The 27,971-nt window shown below is 47.4% G+C and overlaps 1 protein-coding gene across 2 annotated transcripts in view; it reads right to left on the bottom strand.

Annotated features, from left to right (window-relative positions):
* The window catches only part of ADAMTSL3 (ADAMTS like 3), a 291,781-nt gene extending 267,069 nt beyond the window's left edge, over positions 1–24,712 (bottom strand). Inside the window, exons 1-2 of one of the 2 annotated variants that reach the window (XM_083411788.1) lie at positions 24,272–24,712; positions 17,941–18,052 (exon numbers count right to left, since the gene is read on the bottom strand). In XM_083411788.1, the coding sequence (XP_083267914.1) occupies positions 17,941–18,018 (78 nt within the window). In that variant the 5' untranslated portion in view covers positions 18,019–18,052; positions 24,272–24,712. Of the gene's footprint in view, positions 1–17,940; positions 18,053–22,237; positions 22,526–24,271 lie in introns of those variants that run through there. The other variant, XM_083411787.1, reaches the window with a different exon arrangement.
* Positions 24,713–27,971: the final 3,259 nt, after the last annotated feature.

The raw sequence follows: 27,971 nt of genomic DNA, 5'->3' as shown, positions 1-27,971 counted from the left end.
AGCGTCTCCACCCCCATCGCTCTACCCGGACACTGAGGTCCAGCACCGAGAGCCTTCTGGCGGTTCCCTCACTGCGAGAAGCCAAGTTACAGGGAACCAGGCAGAGGGCCTTCTCGGTAGTGGCGCCCTCCCTGTGGAACGCCCTCCCACCAGATGTCAAAGAGAACAACTACTACCAGACTTTTAGAAGACATCTGAAGGCAGCCCTGTTTAGGGAAGCTTTTAATGTTTAATGTATCACAGTATTTTAATATTCTTTTGGAAGCCGCCCAGAGTGGGTGGGGAAGCCCAGCCAGATGGGCGGGGTATAAATAATAAATTATTATTATTATTATTACTAAAGGTGTCTAATGAAGGCACCAGGTAAGCTTCCCTAGGGAGAGCACCCCACATGGGGCGTCACTGCAGAAAAGCCAGTTCTCATGTTTCTGCTCTCCTGGCTTCTTGTGGAGGGGGGGCGGCATGAAGAAGAGCCTCAGGTTATGGTTGCAGGGTCCAGGTCGGTTCCTATGGGAAGAGACAGTTCTTGATGTACTGCTAGCCATTTATGGCTTTATAGGATTCTTGAGAGTCCCATGGACTGCAAGAAGATCAAACCTATCCATTCTGAAGGAAATCAGCCCGGAGCGCTCACTGGAAGGACAGATACTGAAGCTGAGACTCCAATACTTTGGCCACCTCATGAGAAGAGAAGACTCCCTGGAAAAGACCCTGATGTTGGGAAAGATGGAGGGCACAAGGAGAAGGGGACTCAGAGGACAAGATGGTTGGACAGTGTTCTGGAAGCTACCACATGAGTTTGACCAAGCTGCGGAAGGCAGTGGAGGACAGGAGTGCCTGGTGTGCTCTGGTCCATGGGGTCACGAAGAGTCGGACACGACTAAACGACAACAGGTCAAAACCAGCACTTTGAATGGGCCCAGAAACTAAATGGCAGCCAGCGCAGTTGGGCCAGGATTGGTGTTATATGCTCAAACCATCTTGCCCCAGTGAGCAATCTGGCCGCTGAATTCTGTACCAGCTGTAGTTTCAGAGGCAGCCCCACGCATAACGTTTTGCAGTAACCCAAGTTCCTTCTTACAAAACCTGCTATTGCTCTGTTGGAAGCCACAATTCAGAACAGATGCACAGACAAGCAAAATATATCGGCCCGGAGCATGAGACATCATTCTGATCCTTGTGCTCTTTTATCAGCAGCTGTTCAAACAGGTCAAGACATGTAATTATTACGCCTGCAATTTTAGGGGGTTTAGTCTTGAGCAAAACCACTCTGAACCATTAATATACCACACTTGCTTAAGAGTTCTTCACCTTATTATAGATAAGAATCTACCTCCAAGATATTCCACAGTACTTACAATTTAGGCAGCTCTTGCACTATTTGGTTTATATAAGCAAAGAGACTCTTCTATACTGTCATTCCTAAGTATCATGGAGTTAAAAGCTGTTATGTAAAGTGAGACGAAAGCAAGAATCGCTGATGGATTTCAAAGCACTTTAATTATTACTTGGGAAGCTTCGCCCCCACGCCCTCCCCCCAGCCACTTCCACTTTAGTAAATGCATATTAACCACCATTCAAAGTTGCTTTGCAGCTTAAATAACACAACCCGCCTACCCAAGGTGCTTTAACTACTCTTCAGTCAAGAAAATATTCCCAGAGCATCTTACAAATCACCACACACCCAAAAAAAAGACCCAAACAAAAGGAAAATGGATTGTGCAGGAAGAGAAAAGAAGTAAACTTGGGTACAAGTCCTTAGTTTCCAAGAAAAGTAGAAGTGCAAATGCAACTTTTGCATCAATGCACACACACATTTGCACACACGTGAATTATTTGACAGCGCAGTGAAGATGTAAACCACTGCTTTACGAGGCAAGGATGCTTGGGCTTAACAGTGCAATGGCTTGTATATACAACTGCTCCCTTTTTTCTTTTTGTTGTTTCAACAATAATACTCTCTGCAACGGTTGAATATACAGGTTTTGCACTGGAAGTGAACAATCATGCATATATTTCTGGCACCCCAAGAAATTAATCCCAACGTTTTTATGAACGCAAAGCACTTGTCAGTATTTGTATATTCCACTCAGTTTTTATACCAGAACAGCCTGGTATTTCCTGATTTTATTTGCTGTTGAGCGTGCCTGGCCAAATACTATGAAAGCAAAGACGTATTTAAAAATTGACAACTTCCTTTGAAGCACATGCTTTCCAGTAGAAGACGCTAACAGAAACCACAACACACTGTCAATCAACATTCCATCGTGGTGATGTCAGTATTCATACCCCCGGACAAAATGCAGCATAGAGCCAGCAACTTTTCGAGATCTCAATGCACCTGTGTCTTCCTCGGTACTTTCACTGACAGAAGATAAAAATCCATTCAAGCATTCCAAGTGATTTTTAAATACAGTTTTCGTGGCAAAAAGCCACAGGTTTTTTAAAAGTGAGTTTCCATCTTCTGCTTCATTATTTTTTCCCAAAAAAAAAGAAAAAAAAGGGAAGGAAAAAAGGAGTAAGTGTACATGCTTTTGGATAGGTTTTTTGATGTTTCCCTCTGCAGTAGTTCAAGGAAATCTCTGCCAAAAGATAGAGTTTGGAACACCTGATAAAACGCTCTTCAGTGACACACAATAAAAACCGACATTAGCAAATGGAAATCGTTTCCAATTTTGCAAGGCATATTTTGTGTGTGTGTGTGTGTTCAGCAGGCAAATTATCTTTTTGGATAACTCTATTCTTTTTCCTCCAAAAAAAAGGGGAGGGGAACCAAAAGCAATTTCTCAGAAAAGTTAATAGAAGTGGAAACAGCTCTGCTCTTTTCCTTGCACATTTACAATGAAAAAGAGATAAAATGATTCATGCCACATGAGGAGGAAATACAACTAGCCAGTTAGGGCTAAAAAAAATAAAAAAATTATAAAAATAAGAAGAAGCCTGAATTCATCTCCGACAACCAGAGCGAACAAACAATGCGCTCGTGTCCTCCTTCTGACCCCAATAGTCTTTTTTTCTCTGAACAATAAAAACACATTTAATATTTGAACAACTATCTCAAATATTACAACGTTTGGGCCCCAAAGCCTTTACGCCCACGCATGTTCTCACTGAAGTTTTAGAACAGAGCCAACCGTAGGGCTTGGGAACGATGCAAACTCCACTCAGAACTGCCGCTGAATTCACTCAAGGAAATCTCTGCAGAGATGCACAGATGGAAAAGCCACGGTTTACCAAACTTGGGCAGCAGCCTGAAATGGTGTAGCAAAACATCGTACCACCAGCAGCACAATGGTTCCCAGAGAATCACAGCACCTGGTCTACTCTACACCAAGCCAAGCCATTTGTGAGCCTATGACTGATGTGCTATCACCAGCCAAGTGATCCACAACCCCGGCCTGAGATTTGCACTCCCAGGTAGGCAGCAAAAACAGAAGTTAAACTTACCTTGACTATTCACAAAATGCACAGGATACTGTTGCTCCCATGTTAAGTTACCCTGCTGTGCTGCTGTACAGTCCCAAGCTTTTCCATATTCACTAAAAACTTTGAAAAACTCAGCACGGCTTCAAGAATGTGTGGTTAGGGATGGCGAAGGCATTCACCAAATCTCCGATTCCTAAGTGGACTCAACTGATTCAATCCAGATCTATGCCTAACGCCACTTTGGAATCAAAAGCCGTGTTGGTTCCTTTACAAGGCGGAACAGGGTGTTTGTAAAACAGAGACAACAGCCCTACTTTATTGAGTTTTTAAAAATTCAACAACGGGTATTCCAAACTGCCGCAGCCTAGAAGGCTTTGAATGCAGTGCTATTTACTGCTGCCTGCTTTGAATACACTTCAAAGCAGAAGCGAAATGCGTGTACTCAGTACAGACTGGGGAAACTTCACACTGGACTTCAAGCATCTGGCATTGTGTGCCTCCCCATTCTTGCTCCAGACTCTGGGTCCTTGGTTTCCAAATGAGATGCAAAAGCTGCTCTCATCAGAAAAGAGATTTGGGGAGCCATGTCATCAGCTGGTGTTGGTCCACTGTGCTTCATTAAGTCCAGGGTCAACACAGCTGTCTACCAGGAGATTTTGGAGCACTTCATGCTTCCTTCTGCAGATGAGCTTTTTGGGGATGCTGGCTTCATTTTCCAGCAGGACTTTGGCACCTGCCCACACTGCCCAAAGTACCAAAACCTGGTTCAATGCCCATGGGATTACTGTGCTTGATTGGCCAGCAAACTCGCCTGACCTGAACCACATAGAGAATCTATGGGGCATTGCCAAGAGAAAGATGAGAGACATGAGACCGAGCAATGCAGAAGAGCTGAAGGCTGCTATTGAAGCTTCCTGGTCCTCCATAACACCTCAGCAGTGCCACAGGCTGATAGCATCCATGCCACACCGCATTGAGGCAGTAATTGATGCAAAAGGGGCCCAAACCAAGTACTGAGTACATATGCATGCATCTACTTCTCAGAGGTCCAATATTGCTCTATTTGCAGTCCTTGTTTTGCTGATTTCATTTAATATTCTAATTTTCTGAGATTGTTAATTTGGGGTTTTCATCAGCTGTACGCCATGATCATCGCAATTATAACAAATAAAGGCTTGACATATCTCGCTTTGCATGTCATGAGTCTATCTCATATATTAGTTTCACCTTTTAGTTGAATTACTGAAATAAATGAACTTTTCCACGATATTCTAATTTTCCAAGTTTCACCTGTATATGCAAAGTGATGAGGAACTAAACTTGGAAAACTGAGAAACTGAGAGAAATAAAAACTGACAGGTTTATCCATCCATACTAGAGGTTAGTATGGTGGCCCCTTACTGGACCTGGGCTCTGGGGCTGTGGTCTCAGGAATTCGTGGTCCGTGCAGTCTCCTCCATCTAAGTCCTAAAGGCCTCTGGCATCCTGGCCATGAGGACCCCATGGTCAGCAGCAGTGCACAAGCCCTGTGCTTCCTCCATCTGTACTATTGGTCCCTCAGACCCTGAGCTAGTGTCACGGCTGGACTCAGGGCTCAGGAAACCACAGCAAATAAAAATATGTAGCTTGGTATCTTAGACAACAGCTCCTTCCACACAAGCTGATGTCAACCTAAGAGGGTTCCTCATCTATGCAAAATCCACTTGGCAAACATTCCACCATCTCAGCTATAGCAGCAAAACAGTGAGGTCCTCCAAAAGTTATACGATGCTATTATTTTAGGTTGATTCTTAAGGCAACCTTACAAATACTGATTTCTGAACACTTTTTGGAATTTGAAGCTTTTTCTTTGTAATCTGTGACTACTTCTTTGTTTAATTAAGGTTTTCCTATTCTTATCCTTTGTTGGGTTTTCGGGGAGGGGAAATTGTAGTTTTCATTGGTTTTATTGCACACCACTTTGTGTGTCACACAGAGGGACGCGGGTGGCGCTGTGGGTAAAACCTCAGCGCCTAGGACTTGCAGATCGCATGGTCGGCGGTTTGAATCCCCGTGGCGGGGTGCGCTCCCGTCGTTCGGTCCCAGCGCCTGCCAACCTAGCAGTTCGAAAGCACCTCCGGGTGCAAGTAGATAAATAGGGACCGCTTTATAGCGGGAAGGTAAACGGCGTTCCGTGTGCTGCACTGGCTCGCCAGATGCAGCTTGTCACGCTGGCCACGTGACCCGGAAGTGTCTGCAGACAGCGCTGGCTCCCGGCCTCTAGAGTGAGATGAGCGCACAACCCTAGAGTCTGGCAAGACTGGCCCGTACGGGCAGGGGTACCTTTACCTTTACCTTGTGTGTCACACAGTAGACAAATTTTAAAGACCTGTGTTAAGTGAGTAGCACTCACCCAGGTCCCATTAGCTGTCCACGAGGTAGACACAGAACTGCAGATAGTTTTCCCATTGAATAAGTTCTGGTACTTTAACATACATGCATGATAGATATAGATATAAATGACTTTTAAAGGTTGTGATTTACAAACAGGGTAAGCTAACAGGATGTTTGAAAGGCCCACGAGACTCACAACACTAAACAAAATGCATTTTCCTGGTAATTTAATTGCTCTCTCATTTTCAAGGCTATTCCCACTGGAGATGTAAATACACATTAAAACAAACTTGTGGAATTGAAATTGCATTTACAGCTTTCTTTCAGTAAAACACTATCTGCTGCAAAAACACACAAAGCCACGCATTTCAGCGGCATATTGAAGCGTTTCAGTCATATATTTACCCGGGCCTAACTAAGACAACAAGCTGGAAAACCAAGGAAATATAATGCATTTGTCATCTACAGGATGTTTGGAAGACCTGTGGACCCTTCCTAAATGGACCCTTCCCATTCTTCTTTGCTGCCCTTTATGCCTGTCACAGCCTTCCAGCATAACTACAGAATGCCAGTCCTTTCCCCGCCTCAAAGCTTGCATTCAAAACCCTCAGCACCATGCAAAGCTGAGCCCAAGGATACTTCCAGACTGCCACTACTTTGAGGGCGGAATTAATCTGATATCAACTGCAGCCCTTTTTGGTCAGGGGTCGTCTGGCCACAGTGGTCCATGCATTGGTAACCTCAAGACTGCACTACTCCCGTGTAGGACTACTCTTAAGCCTGCTCCTGAGGCTCCATCTGGTACACAATGCTGCGCCCAGAACGTTGATGTGGACAGACTATCACCAGCAAACATCTCCAGTGCTCAAAAGATTGCACTGGCTGCCTATAGGCTACTGGGCCATATTCATGGTTCCTGTATCGATTTACAATGTCGTTAACTTGGGTCCAGGATGCTTCAAGGGCCACCTAATCCCTTATACCCCTCTCAGATCGCTGAGGTGTTTCGGCGAGTCACTGTTAGTGGTCCCCCATGACTCAGTTGCACTGGTGGTATCCAACCAGAAGCTGATGCTGTCCATTGAGTATTGTGGACCTAATTTTATGGAACTCCCAGTTGAGATCCAACAGGCCCCCTCTCTGCTGAATCTCCACAGAGCCTCCAAGTGTCCCTATTTTCCAGGGACAATCTCGGATTATCCTGGTTCCTGATTTGATCCCGGAATGTCCCACCTTTCCTCAGGATGTCCTTATTTTCATTGGAGAAATGTTGGAGAGTATGGAGCTATGAGACCCCCCGAGCCAAGGATATACCGGTAAGTCAATGGTTTTCAACCAGTGTGCCATGGCACCCTGGGGTGCCTTGAAGGATGGTCAGGGGGGCCATGAGCAACACTGGCCTCTGTACCTCTTTCCTTCCCCCCCCCCCCCTTCTGATGCCCACTCATGTCTCTTTGGGGGAAGGGTGAGTTCAGAGACCATGGGCAGCAGCAGCGGCTGCCCAGAGGATTCTTACGGAGAGGGGGCTGAGGGAACTCTCCACAAGGGAAGGTGATCAAAATAGGGTGAGAGGCTGCCAGCTCTGCAGGCAAGGGTGACATAACTGAGCTCCTGAGCCCCACAGGGGTGCCTCAGAAAAAATGTAGTTTGTCAAGGGAGCCATGGACTCAAAAAGGTTGAAAACCTCTGATAGAAGTACAGTGGTACCTCGGGTTAAGTTCCAGAGGTCCGTTCTTAACCTGAAACTGTTCTTAACCTGAAGCACCACTTTAGCTAATGGGGCCTCCTGCTGCCGCCGCGCCACCAGAGCACAATTTCTGTTCTCATCCTGAAGCAAAGTTCTTAACCCGAGGTACTATTTCTGGGTTAGCAGAGTCTGTAACCTGAAGCGTATGTAACCTGAAGCGTATGTAACCCAAGGTACCACTGTAACTAGAAGACATCTGAAGGCAGCCCTGTATAGGGAAGCTTTTTAATGCTTAATGTTTTATTATGTTTTTATATGTGTTAGAAGCCACCCAAAGTGGCTGGGGCAATTCAGTCAGATGGGCAGGGTGTAAATAACAAAATTGTTGTTATGGAATAGGACAGTCCTATTTTCATCAGAGAAATGTTGGAGGGTATGCCTCCAGTGCCTGCCAAATACTTTTCTTTTTATTCCTGCAGTCACTTTAATTTAAAGCTGGTTTTATAACTGATACCTACCCTTTTCTTGTACTGTATTGTGTTTCTTTGAACTGCTTAGAGCTGATTGTAGTTCATAAATTGATTAAATAATTTACATAGGGACAAATTTGGTTTGCATGATTGAAGTGGAGTTCAGCTCTCTTGTGCTGCCAACCTGCTTCCAAAAAAAACCCCCAGACAACAGACTTCTTGCGGGAAATTGTGCTGCAGTGATGTTCTGGAAAGTGTGAGATAACACATCTTCATGTAACACTTATGCAAGTGATATGGCCCCTCTATTACTTAAAGCACCTATGCCACACACCCAAAAATGGCTATGACCATGTTAGATTTTATTTTCATTTGGATCTTTGTCTTTATCTTATACAGTGGCACCCCGCAAGACGAATGCCTCGGAAGACGAAAAACTCGCAAGACAAAAGGGTTTTTCATTTTCTGAGGTGCTTCGCAAGACGGATTTCCCTATGGGCTTGCTTCGCAAGACGAAACGGCCCTGCCTCTCCTGTCATGGTGACGCGCACTGCACGCACGCACGCTCGCTTCCCCGCTCCTCCGGCTCCCTCCCACCTTCCCGCTGACGGTTGGTGCCTCGCGCCACTGCCCGCTCCCCTCAGAGAGCCGTTGCCGCCAGCGCCTCTCTCTCCCTGGAGTCGCGCTCCTGAGCCCCGCCGCCCTCCAGCAGCCGCGTCGCACGGTGGCCACAACGCGCGGGTGAGTCTGAGGTACCGGCTGCAGCAGCTGTCCTGCTTCTCCCCGCCCCTCCCCGCCGTTGTCAGTGTTTAAATGCAGTGGTGCTTCGCAAGACGAAAAAACTCGTACAACGAAAAAACTCGCGGAACGAATTAATTTCGTCTTGCGAGGCACCACTGTAAATTGTTTTGTGCAATCATAATAGAAAAAGTAACGCAATATACATGAGGGAATATGCGGATTTCCCTAACCTATGCCGGTTCCCTAAAAATGTTCATCTTGCGATTCCACTGTTCCATCTGTGCAATAACCCACAGTTGTTGCGCTACTGTTGTCAGCCAGCCAACACAGTCAGAAAAGCAATGTATGGTTTTGGACGGTTCTGGGTGGGAAAAAGAAGCTAAAAACAACTTTTTAAAATGCAAATAGTTCTTCACCTTTGAAAACCAGGTGCCCATATATTTTAGGAGGCAGAATCTTGCTCAAAAATTCAACGTAACTGCCTTTATTACGCACGTACCAAGACCTCAGATTGCACTTAAACCTTCTGCAGCTGCAGTTGAGTGTTACAACCAATACCTGGAAAATGAATGAAAGGGTGGGAGAAACAAACTCAAGTCGCCTAGACTGAGTCCGGAAAAATCCATCTCAATACATCCGAAGTGGGTGTTATTCACATTAGCCTCTCACCTCTTAGTGGCAAGAGCATGACCCGGAGAATTCACAACACAACTTTTAAAAAAACACAACAGAACAATAAAAGCCTTTTTGGAAGGCGGCTCAATTCACAACGCATCAGCCAAACGGGAGAGAAGCCAAGATTTCTGCAACCTTGTGAAGGCTTCCACAAGGTGCAAGCCAAGAAACATTTACTGTAGAGCTGAGCCCCAAGAGAACCCTCTGCCTTATATCTTTGCGTACCTGCATCTCCCTGTAACATTATTATCAGCCGGATTTTATTTTGCATTAAAGCACTCAAAACCAGTGCAATGCAAGGCGCCACATGTGCAAGATGTCCAGGAAGACAACTTCCTTTACTTCTGAGCTGACACATACACATAGCAGTAGATGGTGTGGCCAAACGATGGCTTATGAGTCACTTGCAAGACATTCCATCTCGCCCTGTTCCTTTAAACATGACTCCCAGGCAGCTCAAGAAAGGATCCGCCAGCTGTCCTAGATCCTTATAGCTTTATGTTGGTCTTTCTTAGGTTGTGTTTTAATGTGCATTGATGCCAGTTGTCAGTCACTTTTGAAGGATATGTCTCCTTAAAGGCAGAAGCCAGTGTGGCGTAATGGTTAGAATGCAGGACCAGGACCTGGAAGGCCAGGATTCAAATCCCTACTTCTCCATGAAGCTCACTGGGTGACCTGTGGCTAAGCACTTTCTAAGCCTAAACGAGGGTCGTTGTTGGGATAAAATGGGGAGGAGGACATGTAGGCTAGAAATGCAATAAGAAAATATTAAAATAATTGAACTAAAGCCATGTTAAGGAAAGTGAAAAAGGGGTTAATTCTCCATGAGTTTCCACCGCAGTGCAGCTGCAGGCATCTTGTGGCTGTCTTATCTGTATTGCTGCGTAACACTGGGTAGAAAAGGACTCAAGTTACAGCATTCATTGCTTGGGAGTACAGGAGAGTCTGTTGGAGACATGGAGATTATTGGAACGACCCTGTGAAAACGTGGAAGACTTTGTGAAGGAAGACCTCGCCAGAGGGAAATTGGACAACTTGCAAGACTTCAGGGAAGTCTGACAGTTGCAGGAGTTTGTTAGCAACTGGACTTTGCACTTCCTGCGTGGACTTTGTCTCAGCAAGGACTTTGTAAGCTGGGACCCTCTCTGGGCTCAGAGAGTGAAAACTTCTTGTAACAACTGCAAATTGTGTGTGTGTGTGTGTGTGTGTGTGTGTGTGTGTAGCGTTTGTGTTTGCCAGGTAAATATTATCTCTACTACGCAGTTGTTTCCTGTGGTGAGCTTAACCACTCAAATGTTGTGCACACACAACACCCAACAAGCTGGGCCAACAACAGGCATCTCTGGGAACTGGTTGTCTAGAGGCAGAAGAGAGATCCTTTACAAAGCCCAAAATGGACTTAAATCAACATCTGTGGGTCACATAAGTTCTGCATCTATAAGAATGTGGGCGGGGGTGCAGATAAGACAAGACAGGAGTTGGCACAACAGTCCAGAGCTCAGTAGTAGAGCATAAGCTTTACACATGGCAGAAGGTTGCAAAGTTAACCCACTGCAGTCTAATGGTTAGAGCGTCTAACCATGACCTGGGAGACCAAGGTTTGAATCCCCACTTGGCTGTTGAGCTCACCAGGGGACCTTGGGCTAGTCCTTGTCTCTCAGCCTATCCTACCACACAGGGTAGTTATAAGGACAAAATTGGGGGGGGGGGGGAGAACCACATACACCACTTTGAGCTCCTTGAAGGAAAAGGTGGTGAAATCTCCAGGTCTCCAGGTCAAAGAATGAAGGTGTAAGTAGGTGATGGGCAATACCGCTACTGGAGAGCTACTACCAGACAGAACTGATGGGCTAGATCAGGGATGAGGGACCAGCAGCCCTCCAGATGTTGGTAGACTACAGTTCCCATAATCCCTGAACATGCAGGCTGGGGCTGATGGGGATTCAACAATATCTGAGGGCCAGAGGTTCTCCATCCTTGGGTTAGATGGACAAACAGGTTGACATATTAGGCAGCCTCCTATGTATCTATTGGCTGGGTCCCAGGAATGGCCATCCATCAGGGAATCTTTGCAGGGGATTGGACTAGATGACCATTTGGATCCCTTCCAACTCTGCAATTATATGGTAAGCTGGAGGCATTGGCTTGTTGCCTGTGGCCACCAGCTTACCCTTCAGCCTTGGGGGTCTAACATGGAAGGGGTTATAAATATTTCCCAGCCAAAAAGGGGCAGTCAGCACAACACCCTCCAGATGTTCTTGGACTCCCACTCCCATGAGCCTCAGGAATTATGGGAGCTGTAGTCCACACCATCTGGAAGCTGGACTAAGGTGTCTGCTTATAGGCGCAAAGGATTCAAGTCAAAGTGCCAAGAGAACTAGTATCTTACATACATGGGAAGCTAGGTTTTTGTTTTTTAAGAACTTCTTGAGGTTTACAAGGCATGTGAAAGTTCTGGGTGTGCCTCTGGAGTGTAGAACTTTGGCTGCTGCTTGCAAGAAGCATGTATGTTAACAACAGGAGAAAACATCCTAAAATCACTTCTACTAACCATCCAGATTTTTGGCAGAGGAAAGAGAAGTACAGCAAAATTTCCGCCCATAAACAAACTCTCCACTTACTTAGCCCTAGAAAGCAGCATTATTAAACAATGAGGATCGCCCACATTGACAGTAATGGCAACGGTTAGCATGCATCAGCTATGGGGTAATTACCATCTTAAGAGCGCTTTGAACATTGTTTTACAGTTCAGCTGGGCTAACTTGCATTCAGCGAGTTTCTAAGCTGTCCGGAAGCATGACAAACCCAAGGATTTCTGGAAACCAGATTCTTCTAGTCAGCTTTTCAAACGTTGTTTTACTATCCTTGCTACAACATTAAATATAAATCAAACACAGATACAATTCCTCTTCTCAGTTTATATTAATGTTCTTTTGCAATTGTGATTTAAACAACTGTTGTTTTTTTTTAAAGGGCATTTATCAATAAACAATCACTTCACCAAGCATTTGTTTGCAGGGAGATTATGTGATGTTAGCTATGTAATGGGCATTAATTCTAATTTGTTTGCCGCAGGTTAAATGACAGTTGAGTCAAAGCAGGTGTTAATTTCATACTTTCCAGTGCACTGTGCTATCACTTTTCTTATTGCAAAAAGCGATCTTTGGGGGAAGTGGGTTTGATGTGCAAACTTCCCAACCACCTATATTTGTGCAATGCGAATTTGCTGCGATGGGATAGCAACAATCTGGATGCACCCTATGTGGCCAACACAGACACACCATCCATCGCAAACTGGCATGTTGGGCTTGCACTTTGGTCCAGAACACACTGCACATAAATGAAATTAGTAAGAAATAATTATCCAGGAGCGGGTCCGTATGCACCCATTATTGTTGGCTGGTTTGCAACCCCAATGCCCGGATCCGATTTCAGATTTACATCTGAAAAATGTCATTCTTGTAAGAGAGTGAACAATACATGCCTGGAATGGAGAACCTGTGGTCCACTGCTGAACAATGACTCCAGTCATCCTTGACCACTGGTCATGCCAGCTGGCGATGATAGGAGTTGGAATCCAACAACATGTTAACTAACCACTGGGTTTTGGGCTTGATGACCTTCTATCTATATCATACATGGCCAAACTTGGCCCTCCAGCTGTTTTGGGACTACAATTCCCATCATCCCTGACCACTGGTCCTGTTAGCTAGGGATGACGGGAGTTGTAGTCCCAAAACAGCTGGAGGGCCAAGTTTGGCCATGCTTAGTCTATATAAAGTCAGTTCCTGTGTTCCTCTCATGCTCAGGACTGAAACAGATATATTGGTGGCAGATTCAAGCCAATCATGTTGAGAAAGTTTTATTTTAAGATAATTCTTCTTTATTCCAATTTATTCTAAGAATGCTACAATTCTCAATAGTGACTGAGGGAAGAGGAATAAAATGCTGAGGCAAACAACCTGGTTCTCAGTGTTGTTATTTTGATCAAAGCAAGTAGAATACATAAACAAGCATGTTAGCATAAAACTAATTTTAAAAGCAGTACTACTTGACTTTCTAATATCCCTTGGTTTTTTTCTATCCAAGCAAACTGGGGAAAGCAGCTGTTTGTATCCCAAGAATACTAATTTAAAAAGCTGCCATTAGTCATAAAGCAACTGCAGGAACTTGCATAAGCTTTGCGGTAATGCTGTCACTGAATAGCCATGTCAGAGATAAAACCAAATATTTCATTGAACAGTACGCTTGGCAGATTCGTAAGCATCTCTCCTTTGGGGAGGTTTCTAATCTGGCTTTTAAAGTCTAGGCAGCAGCATGGGTTTGAAGGCAAAACCACCATTTTACCTCAGAGCTTTCAATTTGAACCCACCATTTTACCTCAGAATTTAGAGCTTATAACACAAAACCACCATTCTACCTCAGAATTATCGCAATCTTCATTGTTGTTGGCAGTTCTAACAAGCGGCGTCGCCATTCACCCAGCAGGCGACACTTACTGTGGGGCCTGCAGCATGCCCGAGCCACATGTCTCTCCCAGGGGTGATGTGGTGGCTCAGGCACCTTTTCCAGTGGCGTGGGGCCTGCGGTCACCCCCCCCCGCCTCTTCTTCAGCCGCCCTGCAGGCTAGCTACGCCACTGGTTCTAACTGATCTTATAATCAGAAGGGGGCAGGGGGGGCAGACAAGCAGCAAATCATTTCTACAGGGAGATGAGAAGTACTAATCGTCATAATTTTATTGTTTAGCTATAAACCATAAGAAAGATGCCTTATGAGGAACGGCTAAGGGAGCTGGGCATGTTTAGCCTGGAGAAGAGGAGGTTAAGGGGTGATATGATAGCCATGTTCAAATATATAAAAGGATGTCACATAGAGGAGGGAGAAAGGTTGTTTTCTGCTGCTCCAGACAAGCGGACACGGAGCAATGGATCCAAACTACAAGAAAGAAGATTCCACCTAAACATTAGGAAGAACTTCCTGACAGTAAGAGCTGTTCGACAGTGGAATTTGCTGCCAAGGAGTGTGGTGGAGTCTCCTTCTTTGGAGGTCTTTAAGCAGAGGCTTGACAACCGTATGTCAGGAGTGCTCTGATGGTGTTTCCTGCTTGGCAGGGGGTTGGACTCGATGGCCCTTGTGGTCTCTTCCAACTCTATGATTCTATGATTCTAAGATGACTAGGGCCAGCTGTATCCTGAAGCAGATTAAGGCAACCATGCCAAGTAATGTGTTTTTAAAAACGCAGACACTCGGGGAAAGTGTGCATGCAAATTCATGTATCTGTGAAAATAATGCACAAAAATGCATTGAATAAACAAGTATTTTAGAAAAGTGTGTATGTGAGGAAAACAACATCCAAACGTGTGTTTATTAGAAGAAATTCACACTAAAAAGCTGATAAACTTTTATTATGGCTGGGGGAGGCGTGTCACAAACTGATGAAGAAACATAGAGAACTGAATATTAGATCTAGAAAAATGAGAAACCTATATTGACAGATTCTCCCATTCCCAGTCCGACGTACCATTTAAAGGCAGAAATTTGTTTAAACCATTTACACCCGGCTCCTTGTCCGAGAAGGTTCCCAGAATTGCTCACAAATCAGCACAGTCCCTACCTACCCCTCAGGCTTACAACCTGAATATACAAAAGGAGATGGGGAGAGAAAGCAAGAAGACTCAGGCACCCAAATTCTCCATATTAAAATGCATTGCAATCCTAACCATGTCTACTCACAGAAGGAAGCCCCCTTGCATCCGATGGGGCTTACTCCCAGGTGAGAAGGGTTAGGATTGCAGCCAAGGTTCTTATAATAACCAGACGAGATCGGGAAATGGCCAAATATTTATCTTATAACATTGGGTTGAATCCAGCTGAGGGAAAGCCTTCTTACATGTGGAAGGTGTCTTACGCTCACCCAACAGCTGCTTTAGGCCTAATACCAGAGTTGCATGAGAAAGTTGCTCTGCTTTATGACACGTGAGACCTGCTACAGAACCCGTTGTTCAAATTGCTAGCACTTGAAAAGGGGTAGCAAACGTGCCCTCCTCATGTTGTGGACTGCAACTCCCATTATTTGCTATGCTGGCAGGTGATGATGGGAATTATCGTCTATGATATTGGTGGGTGAAATCCACTCTCAACTCTGAGGCCAGTGAAATATACTCAGAGTTGAGAGTGGATTTCATGCTCTTTATTCAGCTCATAGTGGTGAGGAGGAATGAATGTCCCCTCAAAGTATCTGCTTTATATACACAATGGGCTGCACATGATTGGTTAATTCCGGCATTCTCATGTAGGCCAATCAGGTTGTGGATTCACTTCCATCTGGAGCCGGATTGGGAGGCTCCTGCAGACCAATCATACTGCTGCATTGTTCTAGGACCAATCAGACTGCTGCATTCTGAATCCTATTGTTCTAGGGCCAATCAGACTGCTGCATTCTGGATCCTATTCAACTCAGTACATAACAGTGGGGAAGCATTTGTTAACCCAGGAGAGAATTAGCAACTGCTTTCCTTCAACTCACCGTTCCTTCTGTCCAACCCACGATATATTTAACCAGGGCAGGGGGAGTGCTGTGACATTTGGATCTGCCAACACAGGCAATCTGACCTTGGATTTAGCTGTCTAGTCTGTGGCCTTCCACAGATACGTGCGGCAAGGCTGACTTCCGCTTTGAAGGGGCTGTGGGCAAAGTATTCCCTCATTCCTCAGTGGCTCTGGGGGGATTACCTCCTGGTAGCACCAGAAGCACTGTGTTGGGAGTCTGAGCCTAGTCGCCATTTTAATTTCCCACAATGCCTCAGAGTGACAGCATGCCAGGGGAAGTGAAATTGTGTGGCATTAAAAATGGCCACCCAGCTTAGCTGCCCAGTGCTTGTTCACAGCGCTGGGCTAGCAAAAAAAAAAAAAAAAAGGAAGTGGGCACCAGTGGTGGGTCCTGTCAGCTGCGTAAGGGTGCCAGGTGCTGACCCAAGCCCTGCTATATGGGGCTAGTGGGCAGGGGCGGAGGAAGGGGGTGCGGTGGGTGTGAACGCCCCAGGTGTCACCACTGAGGGGGGTGACAAATTGCTGGGCAGCACTCACTGCGGGGCCTGCAGCACGCCCGAGCCACACATCTCTCCTGGGAGAGACGCGGTGGCTTGGGCGTGCACAGGCTCCACGCTGCCCAAACGGTCCACTTGCTGCCTATTAAGTTGTGGGTGAACATATCAGACGACACAGCGATTCTTCAAAGAACTCTTGTTTATTCACAGGCAAGAACAGAACTGAACTGAAGGGTTCAGCCAGCTTGCTTATAAAGAGCTCCACTAGAACGCAACAGTAACCATTTTCTGTAAATATCCAATCACCGAACGTCACTTTCAATCCCTTATTTGCATATGTGGACCTGAACTATCTACAGTATCCCCCTGCTGGCCCAGGGTGAGAACTTCAGTACATAACAGCACCTCTCCCCCCAGCTGTAGGGTGGCTGAGTGGGAGGAGGCAAGCACAGCTCCTTGCAAGGCTGTTGTACACGTCTGGACTCCAGACGGAGTTTTATCCAACACAGCCAGCTGACTTCTGCCACATCAGGCTATTTGTCCGCCTAGCACAACACTGTCTGCTCTGACTGGCAGCAGCTCTCCAGGGTCTCAGGCGAAAGGTCTTTCCCTGCTCCCAGGTCCTTGTGACTAGAGGCACCAAGGATTGAACGTGGGACCTTCTGAGTTATGGCCAACTTCAGAAATCCAATCTCCATAGCATTTAAATGTCTGCCACTCAGGCCCCTAAAGATTTCCCGAGCTTTCCTCGGCCCACCTCTTGTTCCTACTCACGTGAAAGCTGGGGAATAACTGCTGCTAGGTGTAGACGAATCTGTCAATTTTGGTTTTCTCAGTTTCTCATCTTTCCCATAGTAAATCCAGTTTTCCACATCGCAATTTTAAAACACACACGTGAAAATTCACCAGCTTTTTTTGTATGCATTCTGTATTTTTGCAAGCACTATTTCCTAATACAATGCCTTTTTGTATGCCATTTCCCCTAATATATGCACTTAAATGCACACTTTGCCCTAGCTTATGCATTTTTGTGCACCTTACTTGGGCTGGAGAACTGCGCTGCAAAATCTTAAAAAGTGAGAATTTCCAAGGCTGGCTGGTGTGTTTCAAAAAGCACTAAGCGGGCAAGTTCGCCTTTAGGCGTGATTTAAATCAGATTTCTCCTCCTTCACCCCTAGATGCTGCTATTAGCCATTGCTACTCAGCGATTTGTTATTAGTTATTTTAAGGACTGTGTTATTTTTACGCATTCTTTTTATCTAATACGGTTTTGCTGTAAACTGCCTTGTGGCTTGTAAAAAAGAAAGAAAGGGTGGAATGTAAGTCGTCTAAAGGAAGGATGGGAACAGCAGCAACAAAAATTGCTTTTCCTACTACAGCGGCCTTTGATTCGAACACCAGCAACACGCTAGAGCACACAGCCCATCTCAGCGACTTGCCGGGATTTCCCCCTTTCGTCCACAGGATTAATCCATCATCCTATCCACAAGCAGCTGCTGAGACTGCAACCCTCTTGCCTACCTGTAGATGGGCACAGATGGTGGTCACTGTGAACCAGGTGATCTCCCACGAGAGTCCTGTGGATTTGGCATAAGCCATTCTGCTCTTGCACCTTTAGGGGGGGGGGGAGAAGCTGTAAGCAAAAGAAGAAGGGAAAAAGTCAATGCACCCCGCCAGAATCTGAATGACTAAAGCAAACTGGGCAGTGAATACAACCCGGACTTTGGAAACGGTGCAACCATAACAGCCGAGGTTTGTGCTGGCCAGGAAAGCAGACTCACAGAGAACAGCATGATCGCAGCGTGGAGGCTGAGGTACTCCAATAAGGGCAGGAGGGTGGGGGAGCTGGCCAGAGGAGCAAAAGCGAGCTAGGTTTTTCTCTCGCTCACGAGTCAGTTTATCAAGCCTGCAACCTCCTTCCCCGTTATTCCCCCCCCTCCCTCCATTACCATATACGCACACAGGAGCCAAGAAGAAATTGAACCTTGCAAAGCTATTTCAACACTCTTCCTTTTTTTCCTGCCCTGCTTCCCAAGCCAAGGAACCCAACTCTGGGACTTTGGGATCCGTAATGCTTCCAGCCGTGTTGGCTACTCAGCCCCGTGGCAGAAAAGCGACAATCCTCACTCGCTTTGGGGAGGGGCCCCGCCGATTCGTGGATTAGAATACGAGGGCTGTTAACTGTTTCCATGGAAAGGACAACGTTGAACCGCCGTCCCTGCGGCATGGAAAAGCTCTTTGTGTGTAAAATCTCCGCAGATTTGAAACCGCACACAGGGGCTACTGGTTTTTACTGTCCCTTTCTTTCATCCAGGCTATTATTGCAATATGATAAAAGTTGGCCAACTTATCTGGCAACCACCCATGTTCTCAAGACCACAGGGTTTGCAATATCCCTGAGAAGAAGAAACATCATCTCCATGGGAAATCTTGGGCACCTAATTCTGTCAGCCTTCACTGGGGACCAAATCACTCCTCCCAAGAAAAATCTCATCCTTCCTCTCAGCTTCAGCCAGAATGTGGCCCTCGGGCTGAAAAATGTCCCCCACCCCCCAGACTTGGACCAGCGAGAGCCAAGTACAAGTCGCCATTCAGCCATTAAACTTTACTGAGTTGAGGACTCTCAGCCCAACCTACTTCACAGGGTTGTTTCGAAGATAAAACTCAGCTCCTGAGTATCTCACTCTGAGCTCCTTGGGGGGGGGGGGGGGAGAGGATATAAATGCAATAAATAATGGACGCAACAAGATCAAATTATCCTAAACAGGACAAGGGAAGCCAGGCTATAGTCATTTGTGCTCTAGTAACCTCTTGCTTAGACTACTGCGATGTGCTCTACTTGGGGCTGCTCTTGAAGACTGTTTGGGTAGATTCAATGGCTCAAAACCATATAGTAATAGTCCTAAAAGACCCGTACTCACTGCCAATTTGTCACCAAGCCCAATCCAAGGTTTGGTTCTGTTATGTAAAGCCCTGAAAAGCTTGGCATTTGGCTACATGAAGGACTCAGTTCTCTCCGACTACTGTCCTGCACGTAGTCTGAGAGCCACTCAGGGGTCCTTTTAGTACAGTGGTACCTCGAGTTACGGGACGCAGGTGGCGCTGTGGGTTAAAGCCTCAGTGCCTAGGGCTTGCCGATCGAAAGGTCGGCGGTTCAAATCCCCGCGGCGGGGTGCGCTCCCGCTGTTCGGTCCCAGCGCCTGCCAATCTAGCAGTTTGAAAGCTGGGTGCAAGTAGATAAATAGGGACCACTTATTAGCGGGAAGGTAAACGGCGTTTCCGTGTGCGGCTCTGGCTCGCCAGAGCAGCAATGTCACGCTGGCCACGTGACCCGGAAGTGTCTTCGGACAGCGCTGGCCCTCGGCCTCTTTGAGTGAGATGGGCGCACAACCCTAGAGTCTGTCAAGACTGGCCCGTACGGGCAGGGGTACCTTTACCTTTACCTTTACCTCGAGTTACAGGGACGTGGGTGGCGCTGTGGGTAAAAGCCTCAGCGCCTAGGGCTTGCCGATCGAAAGGTCGGCGGTTCGAATCCCTGCGGCGGGGTGCGCTCCCGTTGTTCGGTCCCAGCGCCTGCCAACCTAGCAGTTCGAAAGCACTCCCGGGTGCAAGTAGATAAATAGGGACCGCTTACTAGTGGGAAGGTAAACGGCGTTCCGTGTGTGGCTCTGGCTCGCCAGAGCAGCGATGTCACGCTGGCCACGTGACCCGGAAGTGTCTCCGGACAGCGCTGGCCCCCGGCCTTTAGAGTGAGATGGGCGCACAACCCTAGAGTCTGTCAAGACTGGCCCGTACGGGCAGGGGTACCTTTACCTTTACCTCGAGCTACATACGCTTCAGGATACAGACTCTGCTAACCCAGAAATAGTGCTTCAGGTTAAGAACTTTGCTTCAGGATGAGAACAGAAATTGTGCTCCGGCGGCACGGCAGCAACAGGAGGCCTCATTAGCTAAAGTGGTGCTTCAGGTTAAGAACAGTTTCAGGTTAAGTACGGATCTCCGGAACGAATTAAGTACTTAAACCCAAGATACCACTGTAGTTCCATCATTCAGCAAAATTCAGGGGTCTGTGACCTGCAAGCGGACTTCCTCTGTAACAGCACCCAAGTTATGGAACAAGCATCCCCTAAAGATCCAGCTGGTATCTATGTTGTTCGTTTTTTGACACCAGCTGAATACTTTCAGTTTGTATCCATCATCAATGCTTAAAGAGGAGACTTGTTGACATTAACGGACCTGATTTAGGATTGTCAATTTTAATGGATCTACTCTGAGTAAAACTTAGCTGGATACGGGCCTTTTGTGTCAAAAATTTGGCTGATCTGCATAACTAGCCGGTGTTATATAATATGTTAACAGATTGTTGGATTTTAGTGATTTGCTGCTGTTTTATTGGCGTGTGATTGATGCTTTAATATTGCAAGCCACTCCAAGGTCAGGTGAGAAGGAATTATTTTTGAAAATAAAATACAATAAATGTGACTACATTAAAGAGACTGCCAGATCCAGCTCTCCAAGGCTCTCTCTTCGCCACCCAGTTAAAGCAACACCTGTTCCTCCAATAGCTGCCCCTCCCACATGCACACACACACACACACACATGCCAGTCTCAATATCTCAGCACAGGAACCGATCTTGCCTGCCGCGCATATTGATAGTGCTATAGCCTATTTCCAAATAAGGGTTTCTAAAACGATGCCGGAATAGTGTTTAGATCTGCAGGGCGGTTATACACGGCCCTCCCCACCATGCTAATAACTCTCAGGCACTGCGTCTGTGCAGCCTGCCTGCACTCAGCAAACACTGTGTAGAGATTTCAATCTTTCGTTCCTTCAGAGAAAGTGTCTTTTCAAACCCAGGACCCACTTTTAACCCAAACATGCATTTGGGGACCCTTTCCCCTTAATCTTTTACCCTATATTTGTGCGGTGGTAGCGCTCTTGCAGCAACGCACCTCGGATCAGGCCACAACCCATCGGCCGAAGAGCAGAGCTCTGGAGCCCATCCTCTGCACTCCCCTCTTAAAACATCCCACCACCTGCTTCGGACCATGTGAAAAGGTTGGCTGTCCAAATCCCAGAATGAAACTTGGGGGCAAAGCAGACCTTTGCTCTGGAGCGGCAAGCGAAGCTGAGAGGGCACCTCCTGAAAAGCTGCCAAGTCCCTTGTCGGCACCACTGAGCAAGTTGGCCAAGAGAGACCACCACCCTTTCCTTCATACCACAGTCTGTTTCTGGGGCCTAATCTGGCCCCTGTAGCAGTCTATCTTCTGGGGTAAAATCCTAAAAAAGCTCAACAACTTTGGTCGGCCCTCACGCATGTTCACTTCATCAAATCTGACCGTCTTTGAAAAAAGTTTGGGCACCCCTGCCTCATCTTATAGGTCAGGCCTACAAACAAACACACACACACACAAACACAAACACACCCCTTTCCAGAAACTTGCTCTCCTTAAGTCATAGCTGTCAACGTTTCCCCCTTTTTAAGGGAAATTCCCTTATTCCGAATAGGATTCCTCGCAAGAAAAGGGAAAAGTTAACAGCTATGCCTTAAATTAATGGGGAAACAAGCTGCAGCTGCCCAGGGTTGATGGAGGGGTCTCTGGGCGTGCTCAGAGACACCTTGCTTACCAAGTGCCCATCCAAGGTCCCACTCAGAGCCCCGCGCTAAATACCCTCTCAGGGTACAAGTGGAGCCCCGCGCGCGCCCCTCTTTTCGCGCGAGCGCCCTCTCACCAGCACCCCTCGCGCGCCTGTCCTGGGTGCAATTTCGGCGCAGCGCGCGCGGGCGCCAAACTCCGCGCGCGCTTTGGGGATACCTTTGGTCAACTTCGGGGCGCAAATCCCTGCGGCGTGGCCACCACCTCACGCGACGGCGTTTTCCCTCTCCCTCTCCTCAGGGGGAAGGGAGCAGGCGTGGACTCGGCGGAGGCAGCAAGGCGAAGCCTCTCCTCCTGTCAAAGCACCAGGGACGCCGACGCCGCATGCTTGCAAAGCGGAGCTGGCAGGCGAACAAGCGCCCGCCCTTCGAGCTTGGCTGGCTCTCTCCCTCCAGGCTCCTCCAGCCCACAAGCCCCGCCAGACCGACTTAGCCGAGGGCCTCGGAGGAAGTGGCGGAGAGAGCGAGGGCGCCGGCGCCGCCGCCACCGCCGCCTCCTCCTCCTCCCGCAGGGCAGCCCAAGCAGCGCGCAAAGCCAGGCGACGGCGCGCGTCTCTTGGAGCTCCCGCGCCGCCACCTGCTCCGCCGCGCGCGCCCTGCAGGCAAAAGGCGCCTCGACGCGGGAAGGGGAGAGCCAATGGGATGCAAGGAGCGGGGGAGAGTGCCTCTGAGCTCGTACAGAGTGCCTTTCTTTCATTCACACACACCACTTGGAAAAACCACCCAGATAGCCTGAGTATTATTACTATTATTAATCAGCCTAATCCTATTTCCAAGCCCAGGATGTTGAGAGGGTTTGGGGCGATGCTCGGCGTTCTCCAAAAAGTCATGAACTTCTTTTTTTATACAAAACCTTACGGACTTGCAGTATTAAGCCCATAAGGTCTTCTACAACTTAGGTGGCTGGAAAGGCGAGGCTGCAGACAGCGAGCAGGAGGAGGCAAAAGGACCCGTTGCAGGCACAGGCCAACTGCACCATTACAAAAGCAGCCTTGACAGTTACTTACATGCCGACCCTTAGCACTCTCCCTAGTTAGCACTTTTTCATGGAAGCCTGCCTAAAATTGCAGCCACGGTGAAGCATTCCCAAAATCGCCCTTCGACGGGCGGTGTGCAGCGTAAATGTAATAAAAGCAACATCATTGAGTGAGAGGCAGCAATAGTTATTCAAATCAGGCGGCCGCAATGTAGCCCTTTGAAATGCCTGCGCACAAGTGAAGCCAAACAGCTCAATCCGACGCACGCCTTTTGCTCGGAAGTGAAGTCCCACTGTGTTCAATGAAGCTTAGCTCCCAGTAAACGTGTCTAGGATTGCAGCCTCGCCCTCGCTACGTTTACCTGGGCGTAGGCCCCAGTGAACGCAGTAGGACTTGCTTCCGAGTAAACATCCTTCGGGCTGAGGCTGTGAAATTCTGCTTTGCACATTTCTGGCCTCTCCATACGGATACTTGAAACCCAGTGAACTTACTGGTACTTACTCCGGATTAAAGTGCTCAGGATTGCAGCCTTTATAAATGCCCCCCACGTCTTCTATCAATATATATATCAAATGGATGTATATCCAATTTCTGAGGCTGATTCGTTCCTACATAGACGTCAACCGGATGGGTGCAATATTAAATCACTATTTGCATGTGTAAATAAACTGTCTCAGCTCTTACATCGAAAATGGAGCTTTGGTTCCGCTTACCATACACCTAGTGCTTGCCGCAGTCAGTTCACACGTTCAGCTGCCCGTTCTCAAATACACCGTAATCAAACAGAGAGAAATCAAATTCTATGTACTTGCATTCTATTATTTCCACCTGAAAAACAGGGAAGCATTGCGGAAGCGGAATTGTATACCTTCCCGGGCTGGTATTATGTCAAACGTATAATTAACTGGGGACCGGCTACTCTTTTTCCAAATGGCTAATTTTACCACCCGGGCTTGAGGATGTTTGCGCGCCACGTGGAATACGTGCAGTCTCCCCTATAGCTCATGAGAATGCGCGAAGGAACTCGACCGAGAAACCGAAGCCACATTCTGGCCGATGAAAGGTTTACATTTGCGTTAAAGCATCGCCTTAAGGAAGCTAGTATAAAACTGTCACGTGTGAATGCAAGTAGGTTGACCGGGATTTTCATAACTGTCTAGCATTCGAAAGGATCATCTAATCACGAAGAAAACTTATTAAGGGTAACTACTCCTTACCTGCCGCCGCCAGAGATGCGAGTCGTTTAGGAGAGGGAGGAGCAAACTTCCCTCCTCTCTACTGCATCAAAGGCAGCACAGAAGAGTCGGCGTCGCCCGTTGAGAAATACAGGCTTGCAAATTGATGCTTAAACCTTAGCCTTCCTTTGCAGGGCAAGCGGCGCCTTTACGCAAACCCCGTGCGCAGCCATAGATCTCCACGCGTCCTCCTCTCCTTCGAGGTGCGGTTACATCTATCAAACCTCGCCGCTTTCCTTATGCAGCGAACCCACCTCCTCGGGGAAATGTGCCCCCTTTTTGCTAGCAGATAACTCAATAGTGGGCTAAGGAAAGCCTGGAATGGTCACAGAATCAACAGAAAGCCAAAATGTCTTGCTATTCCATCCGTGCCACTGAAGTTAAAAATACGCACCGAGGAACTAAACATAACCTCGTGAAAGGATTTGCTGAAATGTGATTGCGCCGTTTCCAACCTGTTGAAAAATCAACTTAGATTTCTTCTATAGCTGGGAACGGCGCGCCCTCTAGTGGAAAATCTGGTAGAAGATACAGTACAGAGGAGGATATGCGTACAGCACTTATTTGTACAAAACTAAACAGGATTCAGCTGTACTGTTTTATAATCTTGCCTTTGCCCGGTTGCACGTTAATGAGAGAACCAACCTGGTAAAAAGAACCTTGTCGCACAATCTATTGCACATCTCCTCAGAAGTAACACCTACTGAGTTCAATCGGCCTTATTCCCAGGAAAGTGGAGTTACTTATCGGGGAGTAAGTAACCCTTTGGCTGTGTTGTCAGTCTTTGAGCTAATTGAATTAAACAGTTAAATCCACATAAATTTACATTGGAGCAAACCGTTAGTTCTGAAGGGGGGGAGAGAGTTATAACCAGTTGATAAATCACTTAAATGTTTCTAGCCAAATTTTGGGCACTTGTAAGTCAAAAGACCCTTTAATGTATCTTAGAATTGTTGGCTCCCAAAACATTGTTGTACAAGCTACAGCTATCTTTATATTAGGGAAAAGATGTACTAAGCTCTTAAACTACGTATTGTATACCTCCCATCTCTCTGTGGGAGGCTGGTTGTATTGCTCCTATTGAATCCACCCACTCATGTAAATCTGGCCTTTTGGGAACCAGCTAATTATTAAGTCCTGGTGATACAGAATACAAAGCATAGGAAAAGAGGGAAGCCCACACAAACCTTTGAAAACAGAGCAGGTACAAAGCAGGAAAAAAATTTAAAAGGCTGCTTATATGCTGGAGATAATAGGACCCAGAAAGTGTTATTGTCTTCCTCCAGTGAGAATCCTGGTGTTTTGTTTTTTTAAAAGAAGGCTTGCATTAGAAGCAAAACTTTTGCATCTATTTTCTGCAGTTACTGATTAACAAGCACGATCAAGTCAAGTTCTGCAAGCAGCGCTGCATGCGTGGTTCTCCGACTCCCTTTTATTCTGACAACCCCCCTGTGAGGTAGGCAGGCAGGCAGACCGAGAGACTGACTGGGTTCGTGGCTCTGTAGGGGATTTGAACCCAGGTCTCCCAGGTCCTAGCCCAACACTCTAACCACAGCACAGTGGCGTAACGTTGGGGGTGCAGGGGGGGCCGGCCGCACCGGGCGCAACATCTGAGGGGGGCGCACTCGCACTCGCAGCTCTCTACCCCTACCTGGCTCACTCACTCACTCTCACTGCAGTGCTGGCTGTGCGAATCCAATCCGAGCCGCCGGGTCGCCGCCCCCTGTGGAGGGGAAGGTGCCAGGCGTGCGGTGCGGTGCAGAGAGAGAGCGAGGGACTATCTAGGGGAGGGACAGTGCAGCGGGGGGGGGGCAAATTACTTGCCTTGCCCCGGGTTAGGGGGCGCAAATTACTTGCCTTGCCCCAGGTGCTGACAACCCACGCTACGCCACTACCACAGCATCAGACAGAGAACACAACAGTTCCTCCCCTACAAAAGGGCCAGGCAAGGGGGCAGTTTGGACCAATTACAATGTATGTGGAAGGGTCATAGCTCAGTGGTGGAACATCTGCTTTGCCTGAAGAAGCTCCAGGTTCAACCCCTTGTGTCTCCACGTACATAGGAAGCTGCCTTGTACTGAGTTAAGCCCATTTAGCTCAGTCTACACTGACTGGCAGCAATTTTCCAGGATTTCAGACAGGGATATCTGAAGATGCTGGAGACAGAAGCTGGGACCTTTTCAAGGCACAGCCCTTGTTCCACCACTGAACTATGGCCCTTCCCCTGGCAGAGCCTTCCACCTGAAATCCTGGACAACCGCTGTGTTGTGTACTGAGTTGAATAGGATCCAAAATGCAGCAGTCTGATTGGTCCTAGAACAATAGGATCCAAAATGCAGCAGTCTGATTGGTCCTAGAACAATAGGATTCAGAATGCAGCAGTCTGATTGGTCCTAGAACAATAGGATTCAGAATACAGCAGTTTGATTGGCCCCAGAACAATTGGATCCACAATGCAGCAGTCTGGTTGGTCCGCAGGAGCCACCCAATCCAACTCCAGGTGGAAGTGAATCTGCAACCTGATTGGCCTACAGGAGAATCCCGGAATTAGCCAATCACGTGGTGCCCATTGTGTAAATAATGTATATACAGTGGTACCTCCGGTTACATAGGCTTCAGGTTACAGACTCCGCTAACCCAGAAATAGTGCTTCAGGTTAAGAACTTTGCTTCAGGATGAGAACAGAAATCGTGCTCCGGCAGTGCGACGGCAGCGGGAGGCCCCATTAGCTAAAGTGGTGCTTCAGGTTAAGAACAGTTTCAGATTAAGTACAGACCTCCGGAACGAATTAAGTACTTAACCCGAGGTACCACTGTAAAGCAGACATTTCGGGGGAACTGGCATTCCTCACTACTGAGCTAAATAAAGAGCATGAAATCCACACTCGACTCTGAGTATATTTCACGCTGCCAGTCAGTGCAGCTTACTAGTTCCCCTGTGTTCAGACGTTGCTTTCCCTTTCTCTGGCTGAAGGGTCCTTGTCTTCAGAAGATCATTGCATGCCCCCCCCCCAGCCTCTTCTATTTTTACAGATATGCATGAATCAGCAAGCGACGTTTTCTGCTAACTGCAGCGGCGGATCAAAACTGTCCTTAAAGGAGCAGCTCCAGTTGAACCCGGAGGGATAAAAGACGGGCGGAGGACCAATCCTCAGCTCCTAAAATATAGGAGATTGCCATCCTAACCCTGTTTACTTGAGAATAAGCCCCTGCTGCATCCGAGAAGGCTCACCTCTGAACACACACCAACCTCCCGCTACCAGCAAAGTTATGAATGAGCAGACCGAAGAAGGCCGCGCCCCTTTCCCCGGGGCTCGGCTTCCTTTTGCTGCGCGCTGATTGGACAGAACGGGAAGCAGTGAGAGTTCTTGGAACGCCGAGGGAGAGAGAGGCGGGGGAGCGGTTTGGGATGGACGCCGGGCACAGAAGTTGAATGGATAAGCCCTGCAGGGGTTGCCCGGATGCCCCTAGCTACAGGATCCACTCACTGCCTTTCTTCTCCCTTTCAGGCTCTGGGCAGCCCCGCCCCCGCCTTTCTGTCCCCTCCAAAGCGCATAAACCACCAGACAATTCTTGCAGCCGCTACCAGCCTTCATAATCAATATAAAGCATTGTTTTCGCAAGCGCTTTAGGTGTTGATCCCGCGCCTTTATTTTGTTAGAGGGGTTTATTTTGCATAGCTG

This window comes from Podarcis tiliguerta (assembly GCF_965153285.1).
Source record: "Podarcis tiliguerta genome assembly, chromosome: 14".
NCBI classification, from domain to species: domain Eukaryota; kingdom Metazoa; phylum Chordata; class Lepidosauria; order Squamata; family Lacertidae; genus Podarcis; species Podarcis tiliguerta.
Note: the sequence above shows the minus strand (reverse complement) of the source record. Positions and strands in the feature narration are given on the sequence as shown.